We start from the raw sequence: 25,664 nt of genomic DNA on the forward strand, positions 1-25,664 counted from the left end.
AGTTTGGGGCGGGGCGGTCTCAGGCACTTCCGCTCAGGTGGCAAGGTTGCTCCGGGCTCCGTTGTGGGCTCTGCCGCAGGCTCTTCGGTCGCTGTGGTAAGTGGGTTCTGGTTTCGGGACCCTCCTGAACTTCCCTGGGTGCTAGTACCACTGCCCATTTATTTTGGGGGGGAGAGCTGCGCGCGAGAGAGGTGGCTTGAGGGCTGGAGTGGCGTTCCCCTCCGGGGACCCTCTTGGCGTTTGAGGCGGTTGAGCAGCGTATGGCCTGGCGGAGGGTCTCCCGGACTCTCCGCCTGCAGTCCTGCCTCCCCAGGCCGCCCGCCTTTCCCTCGCTCTGCCCTTGTCGCGCGGTTGAACATTCATTGGGCCACTTACTTAAATTTCTCTGTCTCCGGGGGGTGGGGGGGTTGGGGTGTTTTTGTTTTTGTTTTTGTTTTTTTGTAAAATTGGGATGACATTCCTACCTTCCTGTAATCCAGTGGTTTGAGAATCCAAGGAGATGGTATAAATAAAAGTCTTAAGGACAGTTCCTGCCGCGTGGCGAATGGTGGTCTCTTGGTATTAGACTCTTTAATTTTGTGCTTAGTAACCGGACAGCCACGAATATCGTGGCTGCAGTGAGTCCTGGCACTTCTTTTTGATCCCTATAGGAAGCTCGATAGTCCCGAACCCCTTCTGAGGAGTTAGTCCTGTGTAAAATTAATAGAAACCTCCTTTAGAATGGAGTCCGAGGCTGGCAGGGGAAAGCCCTCATACCCTACCATAACTCTTGTCAGTTGCAGACCCAATTGGAAGAGACCACCTGATACTGTTTTAGCTCTTGGTTACTATCCCAGAGGGAGGAAGAATGGCTTCCGCCCCCCCCCCCCCCGCCCCGCGTCAGCCCAGCCAATGAGAGATTGTCAAAACTCAGCCAATGAAAAGCCACTATACTTCCAAGCCCCAGTTTGCTCCAATGGACTTTTTCTTTATGACAGCATTCCCGTTCTCCCTTTACCCTGTAAAAGAGTGTTCCTCTCCTTCGTTCTGTGGACTTGCCTGTGTTTTTGCTGTATCTTGCTTGTCCTGGATTGCGATTTTTTGCTATTCCAGTAACATAACTGGCAGTTTTACTTTTTTTTTTTTTTTTTTTTAATTTTTATTGTTATGTTAATCACCATATATTACATCATTAGTTTTTGGTGCAGTGTTCCATGATTCATTGTTTGTTCATAACACCCAGTGCTCCATGCAGAACGTGCCCTCCTCAATACCCATCACCAGGCTAACCCATCCCCCTACCCCCCTCCCCTCTAGAACCCTCAGTTTCTTTTTCAGAGTCCATCATCTCTCATGGTTCGTCTCCCCCTCTGACATACTCCCCTTTTCTTCCTCTTCTGTTATCTTCTTCTTTTTCTTTTTTCTTAAAATATGTTGCGTTATTTGTTTCAGAAGTACAGATCTGTGATTCAACAGTCTTGCACAATTCACAGCGCTCACCGTAGCACATACCCTCCCCAATATCTATCACCCAGCCACCCCATCCCTCCCACCCCCGACCACTCCAGTAACACTCAGTTTGTTTCCTGAGATTAAGAATTCCTCATATCAGTGAGGTCATGTGATACATGTCTTTCTCTGATTGACTTATTTCACTCAGCATAACACCCTCCAGTTCCATCCACGTCGTTGCAAATGGCAAGATCTCATTCCTTTTGATGGCTGCATAATATTCCATTGTGTATATATACCACATCTTCTTTATCCATTCATCTGTCGATGGGCATCTTGGCTCTTTCCACAGTTTGGCTATGGTGGACATTGCTGCTATAAACATTGGGGTACACGTACCCCTTCGGGTCCCTACATTTGTATCTTTGTGGTAAATACCCAGTAGTGCTATTGCTGGATCGAACGGTAGCTCTAATTTCAACTGTTTGAGGAACCTCCATACTGTTTTCCAGAGGGGTTGCACCAGCTTGCATTCCCACCAACAGTGTAGGAGGGTTCCCCTTTCTCCACATCCCCGCCAACATCTGTCGTTCCCTGACTTGTTAATTTTAGCCATTCTGACGGGTGTGAGGTGGTATCTCATGGAGGTTTTGATTTGGATTTCCCTGATGCCAAGCGATGTTGAGCACTTTTTCATGTGCCTGTTGGCCATTTGGATGTCTTCTTTGGAGAAATGTCTGTTCATGTCTTCTGCCCATTTCTTGATTGGATTATTTGTTCTTTGGGTGTTGAGTTTGATAAGTTCTTTATAGATTTTGGATACTAGCCCTTTATCTGATATGTCATTTGCAAATATTTTCTCCCATTCTGTCGGTTGTCTTTTGGTTTTGTGGACTGTTTCTTTTGCTGTGCAGAAGCTTTTTATCTTGATGAAATCCCAATAGTTCATTTTTGCCCTGGCTTCCCGTGCCTTTGGCGATGTTTCTAGGAAGAAGTTGCTGCGGCTAAGGTCGAAAAGGTTGCTACCTGTGTTCTCCTTTAGGATTTGGATGGACTCCTGTCTCACGTTTAGGTCTTTCAACCATTTTGAGTCTATTTTTGTGTGTGGTGTAAGGAAATGGTCCAGTTTCATTCTTCTGCATGTGGCTGTCCAATTTTCCCAACACCATTTGTTGAAGAGACTGTCTTTTTGCCATTGGACATTCTTTCCTGCTTTGTCAAAAATAAGTTGACCATAGAGTTGAGGGTCCATTTCTGGGCTCTCAATTCTGTTCCATTGATCTATGTGTCTGTTTTTGTGCCAGTACCATACTGTCTTGATGATGACAGCTTTGTAATAGAGCTGGAAGTCCGGAATTGTGATGCCGCCAGCTTTGCTTTTCTTTTTCAGTATTCCTCTGGCTATTCTGGGTCTCTTCTGGTTCCATACAAATTTTAGGATTATTTGTTCCATTTCTTTGAAAAAAGTGGATGGTATTTTGATGGGGATTGCATTGAATGTGTAGATTGCTCTAGGTAGCATTGACATCTTCACAATGTTGATTCTCCCAATCCATGAGCATGGAACGTTTTTCCATTTCTTTGTGTCTTCTTCAATTTCTTTCCTGAGTATTTTATAGTTTTCTGAGTACAGATCCTTTGCCTCTTTGGTTAGATTTATTCCTAGGTATCTAATGGTTTTGGGTGCAATTGTAAATGGGATCGACTCCTTGATTTGTCTCTCTTCTGTCTTGTTGTTGGTGTATAGGAATGCCACTGATTTCTGTGCATTGATTTTATATCCTGCTACTTTACTGAATTCCTGTATGAGTTCTAGCAGTTTTGGGGTGGAGTCTTTTGGGTTTTCCACATACAGTATCATATCATCTGCAAAGAGTGAGAGTTTGACTTCCTCTTTGCCGATTTGGATGCCTTTGATTTCTTTTTGTTGTCTGATTGCTGTGGCTAGGACTTCTAATACTATGTTGAATAGCAGTGGTGAGAGTGGACATCCCTGCCGCGTTCCTGACCTTAGGGGAAAAGCTCTCAGCCTTTCCCCATTGAGAATGATATTCGCTGTAGGTTTTTCGTAGATGGCTTTTATGATATTGAGGTATGTACCCTCTATCCCTATACTCTGAAGAGTTTTGATCAAGAAAGGATGCTGTACTTTGTCAAATGCTTTTTCTGCATCTATTGAGAGGATCATATGATTCTTGTTCTTTCTTTTGTTAATGTATTGTATCACGTTGATTGATTTGCGGATGTTGAACCAGCCTTGCAGCCCAGGGATAAATCCCACTTGGTCGTGGTGAATAATCCTTTTAATGTACTGTTGGATCCTATTGGCTAGTATTTTGGTGAGAATTTTTGCATCCATGTTCATCAAGGATATTGGTCTGTAATTCTCTTTTTTGATGGGGTCTTTGTCTGGTTTTGGGATCAAGGTAATGCTGGCCTCATAAAATGAGTTTGGAAGTTTCCCTTCCATTTCTATTTTTTGGAACAGTTTCAGGAGAATAGGTATTAATTCTTCTTGAAATGTCTGATAGAATTCCCCTGGGAAGCCATCTGGCCCTGGGCTTTTGTTTCTTGGGAGATTTTTTATGACTGTTTCAATTTCCTTAGTGGTTATAGGTCTGTTCAGGTTTTCTATTTCTTCCTGGTTCAATTTTGGTAGTTGATACTTCTCTAGGAATGCACCCATTTCTTCCAGGTTATCTAATTTGCTGGCATAGAGTTGCTCATAATATGTTCTTATAATTGTTTGTATTTCTTTGGTGTTGCTTGTGATCTCTCCTCTTTCATTCATGATTTTGTTGATTTGGGTCATTTCTCTTTTCTTTTTGATCAGTCTGGCCAGGGGTTTATCAATCTTGTTAATTCTTTCAAAGAACCAGCTCCTAGTTTCGTTGATCTGTTCTACTGTTCTTTTGGTTTCTAGTTCATTGATTTCTGCTCTGATCTTTATGATTTCTCTTCTCCTGCTGGGTTTAGGCTTTCTTTGTTGTTCTTTCTCCAGCTCCTTTAGGTGTAGGGTTAGGTTGTGTATTTGAGACCTTTCTTGTTTCTTGAGAAAGGCTTGTATTGCTACATACTTTCCTCTCAGGACTGCCTTTGCTGTATCCCAAAGATTTTGAACAGTTGTGTTTTCATTTTCATTGGTTTCCATGAATTTTTTTAATTCTTCTTTAATTTCTTGGTTGACCCATTCATTCTTTAGTAGGATGCTCTTTAGCCTCCATGTATTTGAGTTCTTTCCGACTTTCCTCTTGTGGTTGAGTTCTAGTTTCAAAGCATTGTGGTCTGAAAATATGCAGGGAATGATCCCAATCTTTTGGTACCGATTGAGACCTGATTTGTGACCTAGGATGTGATCAATTCTGGAGAATGTTCCATGGGCACTAGAGAAGAATGTGTATTCCGTTGCTTTGGGATGGAATGTTCTGAATATGTCTGTGAAGTCCATTTGGTCCAGTGTGTCATTTAAAGTCTTTATTTCCTTGTTGATCTTTTGCTTAGATGATCTGTCCATTTCAGTCAGGGGGGTGTTAAAGTCCCCCACTATTATTGTATTGTTGTCAATGTGTTTCTTTGCTTTTGTTATTAATTGCCTTATATAATTGGCTGCTCCCATGTTAGGGGCATAGATATTTACAATTGTTAGATCTTCTTGTTGGATAGACCCTTTAAGTAGGATATAGTGTCCTTCCTCATCTCTTATTACAGTCTTTGTTTTAAAATCTAGTTTGTCTGATATAAGGATTGCCACCCCAGCTTTCTTTTGGTGTCCATTAGCATGGTAAATGGTTTTCCACCCCCTCACTTTCAATCTGGGGGTGTCTTTGGGTGTAAAATGAGTCTCTTGCAGACAGCATATGGATGGGTCTTGTTTTTTAATCCAATCTGATAGCCTGTGTCTTTTGATTGGGGCATTGAGCCCATTTACATTCAGGGTAACTATTGAAAGGTATGAATTTAGTGCCATTGTATTACCTGTAAGGTGACTGTTAACTGTCTGTTGTCTGTGTTCGTTTCTGCTCTTTGCTGCTTTTAGGCTCTCTCTTTGCTTAGAGGACCCCTCTCAATATTTCTTGGAGGGCTGGTTTCGTGTTTGCAAATTCCTTTAGTTTTTGTTTGTTCTGGAAGCTTTTTATCTCTCCTTCTATTTTCAATGATAGCCTAGCTGGATATAGTATTCTTGGCTGCATATTTTTCTCGTTTAGTGCTCTGAAGATATCTTGCCAGTCCTTTCTGGCCTGCCAGGTCTCTGTGGATAGGTCTGTTGCCAATCTAATGTTTCTACCATTGTAGGTTACATATCTCTTCTCCCGAGCTGCTTTCAGGATTTTCTCTTTGTCTCTGAGACTCGTAAGTTTTACTATTAGATGTCGGGGTGTTGACCTATTTTTATTGATTTTGAGAGGGGTTCTCTGTGCCTCCTGGATTTTGATGCCTGTTTCCTTCCTCACATTAGGGAAGTTCTCTGCTATAATTTGCTCCAATATACCTTCTGCCCCTCTCTCTCTCTCTTCTTCTTCTGGGATCCCAATTATTCTAATGTTGTTTCGTCTTATCGTATCACTTATCTCTCGAATTCTGCCCTCGTGATCCTGTAGTTCTTTCTCTCTCTTTTTCTCAGCCTCTTTATTTTCCATCATTTGGTCTTCTATATCGCTGATTCTCTCTTCTGCCTCATTTATCCTAGCATTCAGTGCCCCCATTTTTGATTGCACCTCATCAATAGCCTTTTTGATTTCGATTTGGTTAGATTTTAGTTCTTTTATTTCTCCAGAAAGGGTTTCTCTAATAACTTCCACGCTTTTTTCAAGCCCAGCTAGTATCTTTAAAGTCATGATTCTGAACTCTAGGTCTGACATCGTACTAATGTCCGTATTGAGTAGGTCCCTGGCAGACGGTACTACCTCTTGTTCTTTTTGCTGAGGTGATTTCTTTCGTCTTGTCATTTTGTCCAGAGGAGAATAGATGAATGAGAGAACAAAAGGCTAACAGGTTTACAACGTCCCCAGCAAATATACTGTATACAAATCAGAAAAGACCTGAAACCAGGGGAAAGGAAAGGGAAAGAAAGAAAAAAGAAAGAGAAAAAGAAAAAAAAAGAAAAAAAGATAAAAACAAAAACAAAACAATTCAAAAAAGGCAGAATATGATCAAATATGATCAGGCTAGTGCATAGATCAGTGCCACACACTAGATTTTGGGCGTATTTTGGTCTGTTAGAAAAAAGTGCCTCCTAAAATTTTAAAGGAAGAAAGACATATATGTACAAAATAAGGGTTGATACAATGAAGGGATGGAAGATGACTTCCAGTAAGTGGTCGCTTCTCTGTTCAGAGAGTTGTTGCTACTCTCCTGTTCGATCTCCTGTTGAGTTCGTAGATGTTCAGAATGGTTTGATCCCTATTCAGCTGAATTCCTGAGACCAGACAAAATCTAGGTCTCCTACTCCTCCGCCATCTTGCTCCGCCCCTTGGCAGTTTTACTTTTAAGGTTAACACTCCCAAACCATTTCTGGCTGGAAAGGAGGAGGGGCGGGGCGGGGGCAGAATATCGCCTGATTTCTCAGGGACAAAGACATAATTGTGGTATTTCAGAGCTTCCTTTCTGTCCTTGGCCTTTGTCTCAAAAAAGACTTCCTTTCTTGTTGCACCATTGACACTAAGTAGTTATGTCTGAAAATTGCTGATATTCTTGAAATTATTTATGATGAGTTGAAAACACCAAGGCCTAGCTGCTTCTAGCTATCAACTGCCCTTGCCTTTTTTGCTTCACGCATCTTTTTTCCCCCCGAAGAATTTGAGATTATTCTGTAGATGATACCTCTTTGTCCCTAAGTATTTGTATTGTTAACAAAAATTCAGCTGACTAAATTTGAAGACTTAATTGGCTTTATTAAATGATTCATACACTGGGCAGCATCCCATAAAGCAAGTAGAAGGCAGCTCCCAGGAGTTGTACAAAATGCAAGGTTTTTGTAGGAAGGAGGGTGGGGCAAGGAAGTTATTAGCAAGAGGAAAGAAAAGATTGTTTCAAGCAAGGCCACTTTCCCTTGGAGGGAAGAGCAGCGGATCTTATGCAGATTACCTCATCTAGAAGGGATGGAGAGGGCCTGTGTGTCAGATTAACTTCATAGGTGCTTATCAGAAAATTCCTGAGTGAATTCCTGGTTAACACTGTGTTTCTGGGGGAGGTTGAAACTGCAGTTGGGTTAGTCATTAAGCCTGAGTTTGGTGACTTGGCCTGAGTGATGTCATTTTAGGCCTGTGTTTTTCTTTTAAACAGTGTTTATTTTCTAGGAATCGGGATAGGCTCTTCTATAATCACAGTATCTAGATCAAAATCAGAAAATTACATTGTTAATGTGCTATTCTCTGACCCTCAGTCCATACTTAAATGTGTTCTGTTTTTCATTTAAAATCCTTATAACTGTTTTCTCCTGATTAAAGCCAATTTTGTGGGCTGCGTTTTGCTGTCATGTTTTCTCTTGTTTCCTTTAATCCAGAATGATTCCTCATCCTTCATTATTTTGTTCGTGATGTTTTTGTTCATGATGTGTAGGCAAGTTGTTATCAGAGAAAGCCCATCTTTTGAATTTTATGTGATAGATTTCACAGTTTGATTCAGATTATGCATTGTCGGGGATTCCACAGAAGTGGTGACGTGGCCTTTTCAATCAACATAACAGGAGCTGAAGGACGTATTTTGGTTTTTATATTGGTGATGTCAATTTTGTTCACTTGGTGAAGGGGATGTCTGCCATTTTACCACTGAAGTTACTATATTTCTTTTTGTAATTAAAGTTTCCAGTGGGGAGACATGTTTTATTAGTGGGCTTTCTGCTGTGAAGATCACCATCCCTTTTCGTCCCACTTTTTTTTTTTTTTGATTCAGTCAAATATAAATTTTATATGGACTCTGAGTTCAGGTTTGTTAACTTAAATGAGATGTTGCTTCTCAGACAATTCTTAAAAACAACTTAGTTGATCTTGATTTTATATCAGATTTTTCCCTTTGCATGTGTACAGTTCAGTGATTTTTGTAATATCGAGGGGTGCAGCTCTCACCATAATTCAATTTTAGAACATTTTCATTCCTCCAGTAAGACCCCTTGTTACCATTTATAGTTAATGCCTGTTCTCAACAAACCCAGACAACCACTAACTTCTTTTCTGTCTCTATATTGTGAACCCTTTATTTAAATGGGATCATACAAGATGTGGTCTTTTGTGACTGGCTTCTTTCACTTGTGATATTTTCAAGGTTCATCCATGTTGTATACATCATAATTTTATTCCTTTTTATTGCCTATTAATATTTCAGTGTGGACACACCACACTTTGTCCATTCACCCATGGGTGGATATCTTAGTTTCCAGTTTTATAAATACATATGTACATGTTTTTGTTTGGAGATAGGTTTTCATTTCTCTTGGGTAGATACCGAGGAGTAGAATTGCTAGGCTGACTGGTAGCTTTTGGTTTAACTTTTTGACAAACTGCATAAAACTGTTTTCCAGATTGGCTTCATCATACTGTCCCCACCCACCCCACCCCCCAGAATCTTGTGTTTTCTTAATAGATACTAGAAACCGTTGTTGTTGTTGTTGTTTGGGTAAACAGTTGTCCACAACAATTTAAAAATTATCACTAAGGTAACACAATATTAGGGAAGACAATGAGGCAGAGTTAACTGATTTTTCAGAGGTTACGAGTGACCTTCATGCAACAGGACAGTCAACGTCAGAGCTTCAGTCAGGTATCCTACAATGTCTTTCGGTAGAAATCACATACATAAGAGCAATTTCATATTGCAGAGTGTCATCTTTTTTTTTACTAGAGCTGCAAAAGTAAGAAACCCTGAGTGTATTCCAAGTGTTGTCCAGCTCTCAACAGTTCCATGAGTTGGAAATGTTATTGTCCCAGTTGTACAGATGACAAAGTTGAGGAAAAAAGATGTTATTAATTCGTCCAAGATGTTACAATTAGTGAGAAGCTGAGGTAGGATTTGAACCCAGATATTGTTGCCGCAGAGATGATTCTTGCTTGATGCATTACGTTGTGTCAGTTTCCATCATATCAGAATCTGAACTGCTGCCTTGGGAGCAAGGCAAGATAGCACAAGGCAACACATAACAACCAGTGTGTGTGTTGTGTAGGAATGGAGTAGCCATGATCTGCTCTTCGTGCTGTGGACAGCAACAGCCACCCCAAGGAAGGGGCTTCTTGGCTAATTCACAGTAAGCATTCATGTAGGCGAGCATCATCCCTGGGCACCCTTTCATGTCCTTTTCTGCCTTTCCAGACACGACCAGGCACAGGTCTGCCTTGCCAGGACTCCGTATTCCAGGAATCTACCTCTCCAGAAGCAGGAAGAAAAAAATGACCATGTTCAAGGTGCATATGGCTTGCCTTTCTTGCTGTTAGAATTCCATTTCACTACTCAGAATGTTACGTGTTGGGGCGCCTGGCTGGCTCAGTTGGTTGAGCGTCCGACTCTTGATTTTGGCTCAGGTCATGGTCTCAGGGTCCTGAGATCGAGCCCCGCCTTGACTCTGTGCTCAGCCAGGAGCCTCCTTGGGATTCTCTCTTTCCCTCTCTGCCCCTCCCTACAGCTCTCTCTCTTCACTCTCAAAAAAAAGTTACATATTTTTTCATTTCTTGGGGTGACTTGAGAACACCAGGCTAAATAACCTGTTTACTCTGTATTTGCTTTTAGCATTTATTTTATCATTATTCATTTTGTTTCAAAAATAAACGTGTGTGGTGATGAGCACTGGGTGTTATATGCACCTAATGAATCCGTTGAACACTGCATCAAAAACTAATGATGTATTATATGTTGGCTAATTGAACATAATAAAAAAACTCAAATATACATATATTAAAAATAGTAAATGTGGACCAATTACTAGGAATGACCAGTTCTGCTTGCTTCACCACCGACACATTAACTATTTTTATTTTCTCATACTCTTTTTATGTATATTCATAGATTTATTACTATTCATGATATACATCTAATATTGACTTGTGCTTCTTGGTTTAATAGAACATTCGTTATTTGTGGTTATATCATATTTCTATTAAATTGATATGATTTTTTTTAAGATTTTATTTATTTATTTATTTGACAGAGAGGGAGAGACAGCGAGAGAGGAAACACAAGCAGGGGGAGGGTCAGAGGGAGAAGCAGGCTTCCCGCCGAGCAGGGAGCCTGACGCGGGGCTCGATCCCAGGACCCTGGGATCATGACCTGAGCTGAAGGCAGTCGCTTAACCAACTGAGCCACCCAGGTGCCCCTAAATTGATATGATTTTTAATTTTTAACTGCCTGCTGCTCCTACACATTAAGGTGGCTTAGGAGTTTGATTGTTTGAAGCAACACTGCAGTGATCGTTTTGCTACCTGCAATTTTTTTCTGCAAAAAATCACTTCTCTGAATAAGCTCCCTATTTTTTCTCCTCAATGTATTAGGAGCTCGATAATGAAAAAGTACATTTGATACATGCCATGTTAGAGTTTTGTAGATAGGGTATTCAAATACACCACAGCATGATAGGCTAACTGCTGCTTTATGCGAATCTCGTTGGAGATTTTCACACAGGAAGAGCTAGAGTCTGTCTTATGTCTGAGTCATCCCCTGCATGTCACTTACTGGTCTGCTTTCATTCTGTCGTGTATTAGTTTTTTCAAAGTAATGTATAACCTTAGGTTTGTGTATATGTGTATATACATAGACTTTATTTCTTAGGGCAGTTTAACATTCACAGTAAAATCCAGAAAGTACAGAGATTTCCCACCCTGCCCCCACACACCCACAGACTCTCCCATCATCAACATCCGCCACCAGAGTAGTACAGTTGTTACAATCGATGAACCTCTCTCAGCACATCATTATGACCCAGAGTCCATAGATTACTTTAGGATTCACTCTTGATGTTGTTCTTCCTGTTGGTTTGGACAAATTTGTAATGATGTGGCCCCACCGTTAGAGTATCCTACATAGTTTCACTGCCCTAAAAGTCCTCTGTGTTCCACCTATTTATCCTTCCCTTCCCCTAACCCTTGCCAACTACTGATCTTTTCTCAGACTCCATAGTTTGTAGTCTCCATAGTTTTACCTTTTCCAGAATGTCATATGGTTGGATTCATATAGTATGTAACCTTTCGGGTTGACTTCTTTAACTTAGTCATATGAATTTAAGGTAACTCCATGTCTTTTCATGGCTTGATAGCTCTTTTTCTTTTTTACTCCTTAAATTATACTCTGGTCTGGATGTACAGTTTATCTATTTACCACCTAAGGGACATCTTGGTTGCTTCCAGTTATAAACTGAGGTATAACCTTAGTTTAAAACATCCAGGCCTGGGGCGCCTGAGTGGCTCAGTTGGTTAAGCAACTGCCTTCGGCTCAGGTCATGATCCTAGGGTCCTGGGATTGAGCCCCGCATCGGGCTCCTTGCTCAGTTGGGAGCCTGCTTCTCCCTCTGCCTGCCACTCCTCCTGCTTGTGCTCTCTCTCTCTGTGTCAAATAAATAAAAATAAAATCTTTTAAAAATAAATAAATAAAAATAAAACATCCAGGCTTGCTGGATTTGCCAGGCACTTAGTTCTGTCTCTGCATTTACTCCTTAGAGCTGCTGTATAAGGGGGTTCCTGATTTCATCTTCTACTTAGGTATGTAAAATATAAGAAACCTACTCAGGTTCACACAGGAAACCAGGGGTCAGAAATGTTAGCCATTCTGTTGAGTAAAAGTGACAGATAGGAAGATATATCTCTCAGCGCTGTCCCTCTCAGTGAAGGTTGGTTGTAAGATTGAGACAGCATGTGCTCGGTGTTGTAGGAGGCCGTGACATTCAAGGACGTGGCGGTGGTCTTCACAGAGGAGGAGCTGGGGCTGCTGGACCCCGCCCAGAGGAAGCTATACCGAGACGTGATGCTGGAGAACTTCGGGAACCTGGTCTCTGTGGGTGAGGACATCAGCCCTCTATTACTGAATGTTAGTTCCAGGAGTGGCTTCGTATCCTTGGGTTTTCAAGGCTTTGGGGCCCTTGAACTGGTTCTCTGAGTTTGGGGATCTGATTTTCCTAATATATGTGGGACTCGCAGGAGCATTATTTCTTTTTTTAACAACAGACCAATCTTTGTTTTGTTGAAGAGATGTAAATGGACGGTATACAGCTCTGCCTCATGTATTTCTGACCCTATCAGGAGTTATAAAACCAGTACAGTGAGTCCTGTTATCAACTTTTAATGAAATAAATAAATTAGATGATAGCAGTCCTCCTCACACTCTTCCAAAAAATCAAAGAAGAGTAAGTACTTCCTAACTCATTCTGTATATGTGTAGGAGACTTGGCAAATGATATTTCTTCAAATGGGCATGAAAACAAATGTTTGAAAAACATTGCTTCTGATTGCTTGAAGAACATGTAGTAGGAACCGCATTTTCCAGTGAATTTTCCCTAGAGTGTGTTGACTTTAAACATATGACTGTGTGTGCTCCCAGGGCATCAGCCATTTAAACGCGATGTGGTCCACTTGGTAAGAGAAGAAAAGTTTTGGATGGTGAAGTTAGCAACCCAAAGAAAAGGCAATTCAGGTAAGAACCAAGTAACCCTGAGTCTTGGAGGCAACTCTCCCGACTGTGTGACATACATTGCTTCATGCTTATTTCCATCACCTTGTTCTAAATTGCCGAACTTCCTTCCTGGATTATTACAGCAGCTTCTGTACGGGTTGTCCTGCTTCCACCCTTCCTGTCCTACACCCGTTTTCCACAGAGCAGTCAAAGTGATCCTTAGGCAATGTAATTGAGATTGCCATTCCTCTGGTCAAAATCCATTATGTCTGGGCACCTGTGTGGCTCAGTCCATTAAGAGTGTGCCTTTGGCTCAGATCATGATCTCAGGGTCCTGGGATCAAGTCCCGCTTCGGGCTCCCTGCTCAGCGGGGAGGCTGCTTCTCCCTCTCCCTCTCCCTTCCCCCCCCACCCCGCCCCTGGCCATTCATGCTCCCTCTCTCTCAAATAAGTAAATAAAATCTTAAAAAAAAAAAAAAAATCCATGACGGCTTCTTTTTTTCTCCCGCCTTAAAGTTAAAACCACTTCAAGTGGCTCTTGGAGTCCCCTGGAGTCTGCGCTGCATCTCCAGGCCCTCTCCTTTGAATATGTCATCTGTCCTCTCTTTCTTGCTCCCTTTTTATTTTTTTTCAAGGTTTTTTTATTTTTAAGTCATCTCTACACCCAACGTGGGGCTTGAACTTACAACCTTGAGATCAAGAGTCTCATGCTGTCCAGATGAGCCAGCCAGGCACCACTCTCGCTCCCATTTTTCCACCATGTTGTCCTCCCTGCCATTACTCAGGCCTTCCAAGGATACTGTACATTGCCTATTGCCACCTTATCAAATTACTATGCATATAGCAGACTAAACAATAAACTTTTATTGTATTTTTGTTCTTCAGGTATGAACTCTGACACATCTTACGGGGATAATATCAAGGTGTCTACAAGGCTGCATTCCTTTCTGTCTCCTACCTTTCAGGACCCTTCTGATGACATTGCTCCCTCCCAGATAATCCAGAATGATCTTCCTATTTTCCTGATCAGCTGATAAGCACCTTCCTTTGCATCTGCAACCCAATTAACATAACATAACATGTTCACAGGTTCTGGGGATTGGACATGGACATCTTTCAGGAACCATTATTAAGTCTGTTACAGAAGCTTCTCCCTCGGGGTCCTTTACTTCTTCACTCAGCCTGAAATAGTCTTTCACCAAAAATCCTACTGGTTCTTCTCTTCTTTGTTCAGGTCTCTGCTGGGTTTTAATACCATGACACAGGCCTTCTGACCATTCTATGTAAAATACAATGCTGTCTTTACTCCTCTTGCCTTCTGTTGTGTCTCATACGTTTCTGTTTACTTCTTACTTCTCTCTCCTCAGTGGGTATAATCTGCAGGAGGAGAATTTTAATTGTTTTGATTATTGGTGTTACCCATCCCCCCTAGACTAGTGGAGGGACGTGGCAGATACCTGTAAATATTTATTGACTTTGTGAATGAATGAATGGATAGGAGAATTTAACTGTATTTCTTGCTGCTGGTGATGCAGGGTAGTTTGTTTTTCTGAATGCTTATTACAGGCTTTTAAATTTATTCCACAGCTCACTAAAGGTCTTTAGTTTGCAACTTAAAAATCTGGTGCAAAAGACCAGTTTATCTATATCCAAAGTTTTTCCACCCTATTTTCAAAGAAACAGGCCAGAAGCCTTGTAAGAAACCAGGGCATAGGCTTCCTTTTCACCAGTCACTCCATAACTCATGGCAAAAGCTAATAAGTGACCATAAACCAGAGTGAACTGAAGATACTGAGGAATTATTACTTGTCTTCAAATCGCTGCCTATCCAATTTTTACTTATTTAGATGACTTGAAGTGTGATTGTGTGTTTCTATGTGAGCACTTGACCCAGATCCCAAGGAAACCTCCAAGCGCTGTGGTTGTGACCACACGAGGGAACATGCTTTCCCTGTAGGCTTTCCTTTTGTAGGGGGCATAGTCATTTCTGGGAAGAAAAACTTTTTTTTTTTAAGTTTTAATTTTAATTCCAGTTATTTAACATACAGTGTTATATTAGTTTTAGGTGTACAATATAGTTATTCAACATCTCCATATAACACCTGGTGCTCATCACAAGTGCCCTCCTTAATCCCCATCACCCATTTCACCCATCCCCCCTCCCCTCTGGTCACCATAAGTTCTCTAGTTTCTTGGTTTGTCTCTTTTTCTTTTTTCCCCCCTTTGCTCATTTGTCTTCTTTTTTTTTTTTTTTTAGATTTTATTTATTTATTTGACAGAGAGAGAGAGATAGCAAGAGCAGGAACACAAGCAGGGAGAGGGGGAGTGGAAGAGGGAAAAGCAGGCTTCCCGCGGAGCAGGGAGCCCTACAAGGGACTCAATCCCAGGACCCTGGGATCATGACCTGAGTGGAGGCAGATGCCTAACGACTGATCCACCCAGGCGCTCGTTTGTCTTCTTTCTTAAATTCCCTGTGTGAGTGAAATCATATGGTATTTGTCTTTCTCTGACTTACTTTACTTAGCATTATACTCTAGATCCATTCATGTCATTGCAAATGGAAAGATTTCATTCTTTTGGATGGCAGAATAATATTCCATTTTACACACACACACACACACACACACACACACACAGTACATACCTACACACCCCACACCTTTTTCATCTGTTCATCAATCGATGGACACTTGCACTGCTTCCATAATTTGGCTATTGTAAATAATGCTGCTATAAACATAGGGATGCATGTATCCCTTTGAATTAGTGCTTTCATATTCTTTGGGTAAATACCCAATAGTGCAATTGCTGGATTGTAGGGTAGTTCTATTTTTAACATTTCCAGGAACCTCCATGCTGTTTTCCACAGTGGCTACATCAGTCTGCATTCCCACCAACAGTGCACTAGGGTTCCTTTTTCTCCATATCCTCACCAACATTTGTTTCTTATGTTTTTAATTTTAGCCATTCTGACAGGTATTTTGATAGGGATTGCATTAAATGTGTAGATTGCTTTGGGCAGTATAGACATTTTAACAGTATTTGTTCTTCCAATCTGTGAGCATGGAATGTCTTTCCATTTCTTTATGTCATCTTCAGTTTCTTTTATCAATGTACAGATCTTATCACCTCTTTGGTTAGCTTTATTCCTAGATGTATCATTATTTTTGGTGCATTTGTAAATGGGATTGAGTCCTTAATTTCTAATTCTGCTTCATTATTGGTGTGTAGAAATGCAACAGATTTCTGTACATTGATTCTGTATCCTGTGACTTTACTGAATTAATTTATTCTAGCAGTTTTTCAGTGGAGTCATTCAGGTTTTCTATTTATAGTATCATATCATCTGCAAATAGCAAAAGTTTTACTTCTTCCTTACCAATTTGGATGCCTTTTATTTCTTTTCATTACTTGCTGAGGCTGGGACTTCCAGTACTATGTTAAATAACAGAGGTAGGAGTGGACATTCCTGTCTTATTTCTGACTGCTGAGAAAAAGGTCTCAGTTTTTTCCCTTTGAGGATGACGTTACCTGTGGGTTTTTCGTATATGGCCTTTGTGTTCCCTTTAAACCTACTTTGTTGTGGGTTTTTACCATGAGTGGATGTGGTACTTTGTCAAATGTTTTTTCCACATCTATTCAAATGATGATATGGTTCTTATCCTTTCTCTTATTGATGTGATGTACCACATTGATTGATTTGCAAATATTGAATGACCTTGGCAACCCACGAATAAATTCCACTTGATTGTGGTGAATGATTTATTTAATATATTGTTGGATTCAGTTTGCTAGTATTTTGTCGTGGATTTTTGCATCTGTTCATCAAAGATATTGGCCTGTAGTTCTCTCTCTCTCTCTGTCTCCTTTTTTTGTGTGTGTGTGGTGTCTTTATCTGGTTTTGGTGTCAGGGTAATACTGTCCTCATAGAAGGAATTTGGAAGTTTTCCTTCCTTTTCTATTTTTTGGGATAGTTTGGTTTGGCACAATTTGCCTGTGAAGCCGTCTGGTGCTGGACTCTTGTTTGTTGGGACTTCTTAGATTACTGATTCAGTTTTTTTGCTGATAATTGGTCTGTTCGAATGTTCTGTTTCTTCCTATTTCACTTTTGGTAAGTTATATGTTTCTAGAGATTTATCCCTTCTAAATTGTCCAATTTGTTGGCATATAGTTTTTCATAATATTCTCTTGTAATTATTTGTATTTCTGTGATTGGTTATTTCTCTTCTCTCATTTGTGAGATATATAAATATAAATATATATATAAATATATATAATATATAAATAAATATAATAAATATATGTAAATATATATAAATATAATCATTTGTGATTATATTTATTTGAGTCCTTTCTCTTTCTCTCTTGCTAAGTCTTGCTAGAGGTTTATCAATTTTATTGATTTTTTTTCAAAGAATCAGTTCCTGATTTCATTAATCTCTTCTATTGTTTCTATATCATTTATTTCTGCTCTAATATTTATTATTTCCTTCCATCTGCTGTTTTTAGGTTTTGTTTGTTGTTCCTTTTCTAGCTCCTTAAGGTGTAAAGTTAAGGTTGTTTGAGATTTTTCTTACTTCTTGAGGTCAGCCTGTAGTGCTATAAACTTCCCTCTTAGAACTGCTTTTTCTGGGTGCATGGGTGGCTCAGTCGGATAAGCGTCTGCCTTTGGCTCAGGTGGTGATCCCAGGGTCCTGGGATTGAATCCCACATGGGGCTCCACAGGGAGTCTGCTTCTCCATCTCCCTCTGCCCCTCCCCACTGCTTGTGCTCTCACTCTCTCTCAAATAAATAAATCTTAAAAAAAAAAAAAACAACCGCTTTTTCTGCATCCCAAAGGTTTTGGACTGTTGTGTTTTCATATATTTCCATGTACTTTTTATTTCTTCTTTTATTACTTGGTTGACCCATTTATTGTGTACTAGCATGTTATTTAACTTGCATGTATTTGTAGTCTTTCCAGATTTTTTCTTGTGGTTGACTTCTGGTTTCATATCATTGTGGTCAGAAAAGATGCATGGTATGACTTTGATCTTTTTGAACTTGCTGATGCTTGTTTTGTGGCCTAATACATGATCTGTTCTGGAGAATGTACCATGTACGCTTGAAAAGAATGTGTATTTGGCTGTTTTAGGATAGAATGTTCTTTTTTTTTTTTAATTATACATTTTGTATTTTGAATGTCTGTTTTATTTTTTTAGGATGGAATGTTCTTAATATGTCTGTTAAATCCATCTGTTCCAGTGAATCATTCAAAGCCATTGTTTCCTTGTTGATTTTCTGTTTAGATGATCTGTCCATTGATGTAAGTGAGGTGTTAAAGTCCCCTACTATTATTATTATTTTTTAAGATTTTTATTTATTTATTTGAGAGAGAGAACATGTGTGCAAAAGCAGGCAGAGGGGCAGAGGAAGAGGGAGAAACAGACTCCCCTGCTGAGCATGGAACCCAATGCGGGACTTGATCCCAGGACCCTGGGATCATGACGTGAACCAAAGGCAGATGCTTAACTGACTGAGCCACCCAGGTACCCCAAAGAAAACTATTATAAAGGGATAGTTTATTAAATATAACCATAAAGTAGTATCTACCAAGAGGTACACACTCACCTGTTAATAATTTTCCAAGTTTTCACCCTTAGGGCTTACCTTTCATATGAACAATTTGTTTAATGAAAGACCTACTGAGTTCCTGAACTAAGTTTTCAGACTTTTTAGAACACAAGCCCTACTGAGAAATGCATCTTTCAGTGTATCCAAAAAAAATATTTCATGCATATGTAGATTTATATGTATGACTTTATAAGAGAATTCATGCAGTCACCCCACTCCTGTGAGTAACGATGCTCTGATAGTTTCTGTCCCTTTTTCCTAAATGCTTATTCCATGATGTTAAATTTATTTTACAGCTGACTAAAAGGCTGCAGTTTTCAATCAGAAAAACTGATGTGAAAGCCTAATTTATCTACATTCAAAGATTTTCCTCACTCTGTTTTGAATGAGACAGTCCAGAAGCCTCAGAAGAAACCAGTGCATAAACCTTTGTGTAGTCTTTTCACCCCTAGTGGTTCTTGCCATTTTCAATTATTTGATCAGGAACACCATCCTCCTTGTGGGTAGTCTGACTTCACAGCAAAACTACAGTTTGCTCTCCCTTTTTAAGGTGTATTAACTGTGTGTATTAACACAGGAAAATAAGATGAACTATACACATTATGTAGAATTTGCAGGAATACTTAGAATATATAGCTATAATCAGTTCTAGGTGCTTGATATATAGGATTGCAAATTGTTTAAGCAACTATAAAGTTTAGAGGGACAGTTTACACAGACCTCCTGGCACTTAACACCAACTACGGGTTTGAGAGTTTCCAAAATTGCCTTCAGATTGAATCATTTTCTAAAAGGACTGGCAGAATTAACTGAATGCTATTATACTCACAGTTAGTGTTTATTACAGGGAAGGATACACCTTACAGTCAAGCAAGAGAAAAAGCATATGAGAAGGAGTTTAGGGAGGTACCAGATGCAGAGTTGCCATGTTTTCTCTCCGTGGAGTCAGGGATGTGTTATTGTGTTACTTTCCAAAATGAAGGTGTACGGTTATACACAGGATATTACCAGTTAGGGAAACTCTGATCCTGTGTCCAGAGTAATTATTGGAGCTCTGTCATATGACCAGTGTAGACTGAATGGTTTCATATGGTTATTCTCAGCCTCTTGGTCCACACTACCAGGTGATTGAAAGCCCCACCTAAAATCATATTCTTGGTCTTTCTGGTGTGGTCAGCCTTGTCCCTAAATCATACTGTTAAACTCTCGAATGTGACTGAAGACCCTATGACATTCCTTTGAGGCCTGACATGCCAGGGGCTTAGAACTATCTCTCAGATGTTGAGGACAAAGGCCTTCATTGTGTATATAATTTATTTGCTGCATAATTTACTATTGAAGAGTTTCTTGGGGCATTTGTGAGGCTTAGTCAGTTGTGTCTGACTCGATCTCAGCCCAGGTCTTGATCTCAGGGTTGTGAGTTCAGGCCCTGTATTGGGCTCCATGCTGGGTGTGGAGCTTATTTTTTAAAAAAATAAGAGTTTACACTGATTTATGAAATTCAGTACAAACAGCAAAATTAACCTATATCATTATTACTTTTGTTATTAAGTCTTTGATTTCTAACTTGTATATCACATAGGAGGCTTGGAGTGATTATCAATTTGTTTCATTGATGCTTGCTTAGTGGATAGGAGCCTACTAGACCACCTCTTGGTTTGTGTAGGCATTTAAACCAGAGACCATGATATACACTAGAAGGATGTAGGGAATATTCCCTGGATTCATTAAAGTCCCATGCTCTTGGGGTGCCTGGGTGGCTCATTCGTTAAGCATCTGCCTTCGGCTTGGGTCATGATCCCAGGGTCCTGGGATCGAGCCCCACATCGGGCTCCCTGCTCCGCGGGAAGCCTGCTTCTCCTTTTCCCACTCCCCCTGCTTGTGTTCCCTCTCTCACTGTCTCTCTCTCTCAAATAAATAAATAAAATCTTAAAAAAAAAATAAAGTCCCATGCTCTTTCCTAACATATAGCTATGAAGACATTGAACAAAGCCTTCATTTGTCCACATCTGCATTCTCTGTCGTTTTAGGAGAAAAAGTCCAACATGAGATGGAGACTATTCCTAAAGCAGAACCACATGAAGAACTTTCCTGCTGGCAAATCTGGCAACACATTGCTAATGACTTAACCCGGTGTCAAGACTCCATGATAAAAAGTTCTCAATTCTACAAACAACGTGATTTACCTGGCCAGGTTGGGGCAGGACTGTTTATAACTCAGACAGGCCAGAGAACTTACCAGGGAAATGGGTGTAAAAAATTCTTCAGTCATACCTCCAACTGTGATCTTCAACAGTTAAACTCAGGAGAGAAGTCTCATACATGTCATGAGTGTGGGAAATGCTTCTTTTATAGCTCAGCACTTCGTATTCATCAGAGAGTTCACCTGGGAGAGAAACGGTATAGATGTGATGAATGTGGTAAGGAATTCAGTCAGAGCTCACATCTGCAAACTCATCAGAAAGTCCACACTATAGGGAAGCCATTCAAATGTGAAGAATGTGGGAAAGGCTTCAGTCGTAGATCAGAACTTAGTAATCATTGCAGGTTACACTCGGGAGAGAAACTTTATAAGTGTAAGGGATGTGGGAAGGCCTTCATTAATGCTTGCCATCTTCAGGACCATCAGAGAGTCCACACTGGGGAGAAGCCGTTCAAGTGTGATATCTGTGGTAAGAGCTTTCGTCGTAGATCGGCACTTAATAGTCATTGTGTAGTCCACACAGGAGAAAAACCGTACAAATGTGAGGAGTGTGGGAAGTCCTATACTTGGCGTTCACGTCTTCGTATCCATAAGAAAGTTCACATGGGACAGAAACCACATAAATGTGAGGAATGTGGAAAGAGCTTCTTTTCTAGGACACATCTTTATTACCACCGGAGGTTCCACACAGAGGAGAAACCCTATAATTGCAAGGAATGTGGGAAGAGCTTCAGATGGGTCTCACCTCTTTTGACACATCAGCGAGTCCACAGTGGAGAAAAACCATTCAAATGTGAAGAGTGTGGGAAGGGATTTGGTCAGAAATCATGCCTGCAAGCTCATCAGAAAGTCCACACCAGAGAAAAACCATACAAATGTGAGGAGTGTGGGAAGGGCTACAAGACAAGCTTGGATCTTGATGTGCACCAGAGTGTCCATATGGGAGAGAACCCATACACCTGTAGGGCATGTGGTAAGCACTTCACTAGGACCTCAAATCTTAAAGTTCATCAGAGAGTCCACACTGGAGAGAAACCGTACAAATGTAATATGTGTGGTAAGGTCTTCAGTCAGTCTGGACATCTAAAATCTCATCAGAGAGTTCACACAGGGGAGAAACCTTATAAGTGTAAGATATGTGGTAAGCAGTTCAGTTCAAGTTCGTATGTTAAAATTCATCACAGAATCCATGCTGGTGATAAATTTCATCCAGTCTCATAGGAGGGAAACCATTTGTTTCAGTAACAATGTTTCTGCCATAGCTGACTACATCCCAGTGATCCCAAGATCACACAAATGGTGCAATGAGGACTTTAGTTAGAACCTTAGCAGTTATAGTTTTCACTCAAGAAACAGGCTGTTGAAATAATCTTTCTTTAGGCACTTATCAAACTCTAATGGTGGATATTAAAATTGATGTCCCCTGAAATATAAGCTTTGTGAGGGCAGGGAGTTCATTTTATGCTGAATTTACACAATCAATATTGAGTAGCACTCTGTATGTGCACTTAGTACTTGCTAAGTGAGTCAAAAGGAAGAGAGAGAATTAGGGAAGATGGCAAAGTAGGGGGACCCTAAGCTTTCCTCCTCCCTTAGATACAGCTAGACAACAATCACATCAGCGTAAGTAACCCAGAAATCGGCCTGAAGACTGGCATAACAAGCTCATCAACTAAAGGTAGAGAAGAGGCAATATCAAAGAAGGTAGGAAGGGCAAAGGTGCAGTTTGAGAGTGAAACAGACTGTGGCCATCTGTGGTGGGGACAGAGCTGGTGGTGTGGAGAAGGCAAAAAACAGATTATCACGGGGGGAGACCACATGGGGAAGACAAATCCCCATAACATTTGGCTTTGAAAGTGAGAGGGGCCAAATTTCATGAGTTCTTACAACCAGCGGGACTTAAAGCTTGGATTTTCAATGTCTGTGGGCTGGGCTCTGGGAGAGCATGACAACCAACCAGTGGAGGTACAGCCAGGAATCAGCAGTTTGAAAAATGCCAGGGGCGGACGGGAGAGAGAATGTCTTACTCAGAGCATGGCCTGGAGAGGCAGGGACCCCTCCAGGAACAAAGGAGCTGGTAGGCACCATTTCCCCCCACAGCCCCCCAGCATAAACACATGGCCACCTGCTGGAACCAGCGCGGCGCCAACACTCCTTACCTAACTTGCTTACACGAAGCCCCACACCCCTGTGGTCCAGGGATCCGCCTTTCCCCATCACACTTGCTTCAGCCCCGACACTGCACGTCCCCTCCCCTGGGAGATCAGAGCAAACCCCACGAACACCTCGTCTCCTGACCTGCGTGTTTCATGGGATAGCACATCCAGAGGTGGCAGTGGCAGCATGCAGACCAACACACATTAGGATGTGCCCCACCTAGCTGAGGACCAAACACTGCCCACAACAGGCAGAGAGCCTCCGCAGATGACTAAAGGAAAAAGAGGCCAGGACGCCACAGCAGGCACAGGCAGCACGCTTAGGAGACACTCGCTGAAGCGACAGTTCCCGAGGAACGGGTGACAATGCACTGCAGGGCAGTGCAGACCCCTTCGTGAGGCCATTACCTTCAAGAGCCAAGAGACCTAGCTGACTTTAATAATACACAGAGATAGAGACAAAATGGGCGGGGAGGGAGTATTTCCAAATGAAAGAACAGGACGAAACCACAGCAAGAGACCTAAGCAAAACAGATGCAAGTAATATGCCAGATAGAGAATTTAAAGTAATGGTCATGAAGATACTCACTGGACTTGAGAAGAGTGGAGGACATCAGTGAGAACCTTAGCACAGAGATTAAAAAGAACCAATCGGAGATGAAGAACACAATAAAACACTTGATGGAATAAATAAGCTAGATGACAGAGGCATGAATTAATGACCTGGAAGGCAGAGTAATGGGAAAGTAATCAACCTGAGCAAATAAGAGGAAAAAATTACGCAAATTGAGGATAGTCTTAGGGAACTCTGACTCCATCAAGCATAATAACATTTGCATTAAAGGGATCCCAGAAGAAGAAGAGAGACAAAAAAATTTATTGGAAGAAATAATTGCTGAAAACTTCCTTTTTGTGGGGAAGGAAACATAGATCCAGGAGGCACAGAGAGCACCCCAAAAATCAGCCCAAGAAGGTCCATACTGAGACATAGTTCTTAAAATGGGAGAAAGTTGTGATAAAATATTTTAATCAAAGAAAATGTGCAATATTTAAAAATTGTATCTGGAAAAGGAATCCAGCAAAAAAAATTCAGAAACATAACAATACAAAAAATTAAATAATTCAGAGAAACAAATAGGAATTGAAACACAGAAATACCCAGTACTGCATTCCACAGCATTATTTTGGTAGTATCCTATTGCAGTTGGCTCTTGGTAAACCCTCAGCCTCTATTCTGTGGTTGGGTTATTTTTTCGGTCTTGATTTCATGTTCCATTGGTTTATACAGTAGAAAATCAACTCTTATTTTGTGATTTTTCTCACATTGCAGACAAACAATTTTAACTCTATGACAACGCCACTGCACATAGCTTAATTGAATTTTCTCAACAACGTTAAGGCAAGGGTTCAAAGTAACATTAGAAGTGTCAGAGTTAGTAATGATAAAAATTTTCTTAATTTTGAGTTCATTGATTTTTAAATTTCTGCATTTCTGTGTAATCTTTTATATGATTGCCTTCTAATTGTAGCACTTTTTTTTTAAATCAAATTTCTCTGGTAGAAGCTATGCCAAATTTGAAGGACATTTAGCTTGTCAGCTTCCCATATTCTTCCTTCATCTCCATGAAATAAATAATAGAAAAATTTGGAATTTGGTGGTTTCATCAGATATATTACTGGTGCAGAAATGACAGTTACATGTTTTTCTTTCTTGGTGACAATACATATCTTTTGAAAAGCAGTATATAATGGAATGTGTAACATGCAACTGTGATCTGGAAATCATACTACAGAAATACATGATTATGAGATTCAAACAATGAAAAGATGAAAACCACATCATTAATGTCACACAGTTTTTAAACTGGAAATAACAAATGTTCACCAATAAGAATTTGTTTAAATTTCATATGATCCCATAATAACATGGGGCGTTTGAGGTAATGTCAAGGACATGTAATATCAGGAGAACATAATACAGGCTTTGTGAAATCAGACCATAGCCTTCGTAGTATAATAAAATTCATAACTCTCTTGTATATATGTGTGTATTCTGTGTATGTCCATACATAATGTAGGAGTGGATACTCTTAATATTCTCTGGCAAGGATTATCTCCAGCAGACCCTGCTGAGCACAGAGCCAAATGCGGAGCTTGATCCTACGACCCTGAGGTCATGACCTGAGCCGAAACCCAGAGTTGGACACTTAACCAACTAAGCCACCCAGGCACCCTTCTATTATGTTATTTCTTAATGAACATCCATTTGATCAAACTGGTAAATTATGTACAATAGAATTTGAAAAATTATGAGTCCCTTACAGTTAAGTCACCTAATTAAGATGGCTCTACATTATCGTATGGCAGATAAGATCAAAATTAAGGAGTAGGACTCAAGCAGTATTCAAAAGCAAAAAAAATTTTTGCTTTGAATGCACTGATAAGCTAACGAGTATGATCGACCAGCTTTGTAGTTGATGCACAAGATGCATCTTGAGGCATAAGCCAGGGAGCAAATACTGGAGATACCAGTAAAGTGGTTATGTTGTGGAGGTTAAAAGAAATGCTTTTTTTTTTTTTTTTAAGATTTTATCTATTTATGTGAGATAAAGAGTCTGAAAGAGAGAGAGCACAAGCCCAGGAGGTTGGGTGGCAGGCAGAGGGAGAAGGAGAAGCAG

General features: G+C 40.5%; 1 protein-coding gene across 6 annotated transcripts; it reads left to right on the forward strand.

The window, feature by feature from the left end:
• On the forward strand, positions 1 to 25,017 carry ZNF155 (zinc finger protein 155). 6 transcript variants are annotated; one of them, XM_035725080.1, is made up of 6 exons: positions 52 to 96; positions 9,733 to 9,824; positions 12,066 to 12,107; positions 12,277 to 12,453; positions 12,943 to 13,035; positions 20,658 to 25,017. In XM_035725080.1, the coding sequence occupies exons 5-6, from the start codon at positions 12,999 to 13,001 to the stop codon at positions 22,049 to 22,051; spliced, it is 1,431 nt and encodes a 476-aa protein (XP_035580973.1). In that variant the 5' UTR covers positions 52 to 96; positions 9,733 to 9,824; positions 12,066 to 12,107; positions 12,277 to 12,453; positions 12,943 to 12,998; the 3' UTR covers positions 22,052 to 25,017. The 6 variants fall into 6 exon arrangements, with proteins under 6 accessions (XP_027474497.2, XP_035580971.1, XP_035580973.1 ...); XM_035725081.1 differs by having other exon boundaries at positions 12,277 to 12,432; XM_035725079.1 differs by having other exon boundaries at positions 12,277 to 12,403.
• The last annotated feature ends 647 nt before the right edge of the window (positions 25,018 to 25,664 follow it).

This window comes from Zalophus californianus, chromosome 17 (genome assembly GCF_009762305.2).
Source record: "Zalophus californianus isolate mZalCal1 chromosome 17, mZalCal1.pri.v2, whole genome shotgun sequence".
Taxonomy (NCBI): Eukaryota; Metazoa; Chordata; class Mammalia; order Carnivora; family Otariidae; genus Zalophus; species Zalophus californianus.

What these genes read in the sequence shown, in the direction of transcription:
- ZNF155 (XM_027618696.2), top strand. An exon ending in CGGGAACCTGGTCTCTGTGG is followed by an intron (nt 12,404 to 12,942) that starts GTGAGGACATCA and finishes GTGTGCTCCCAG; the next exon opens with GGCATCAGCCATTTAAACGC. An exon ending in CCAAAGAAAAGGCAATTCAG is followed by an intron (nt 13,036 to 20,657) that starts GTAAGAACCAAG and finishes CTGTCGTTTTAG; the next exon opens with GAGAAAAAGTCCAACATGAG.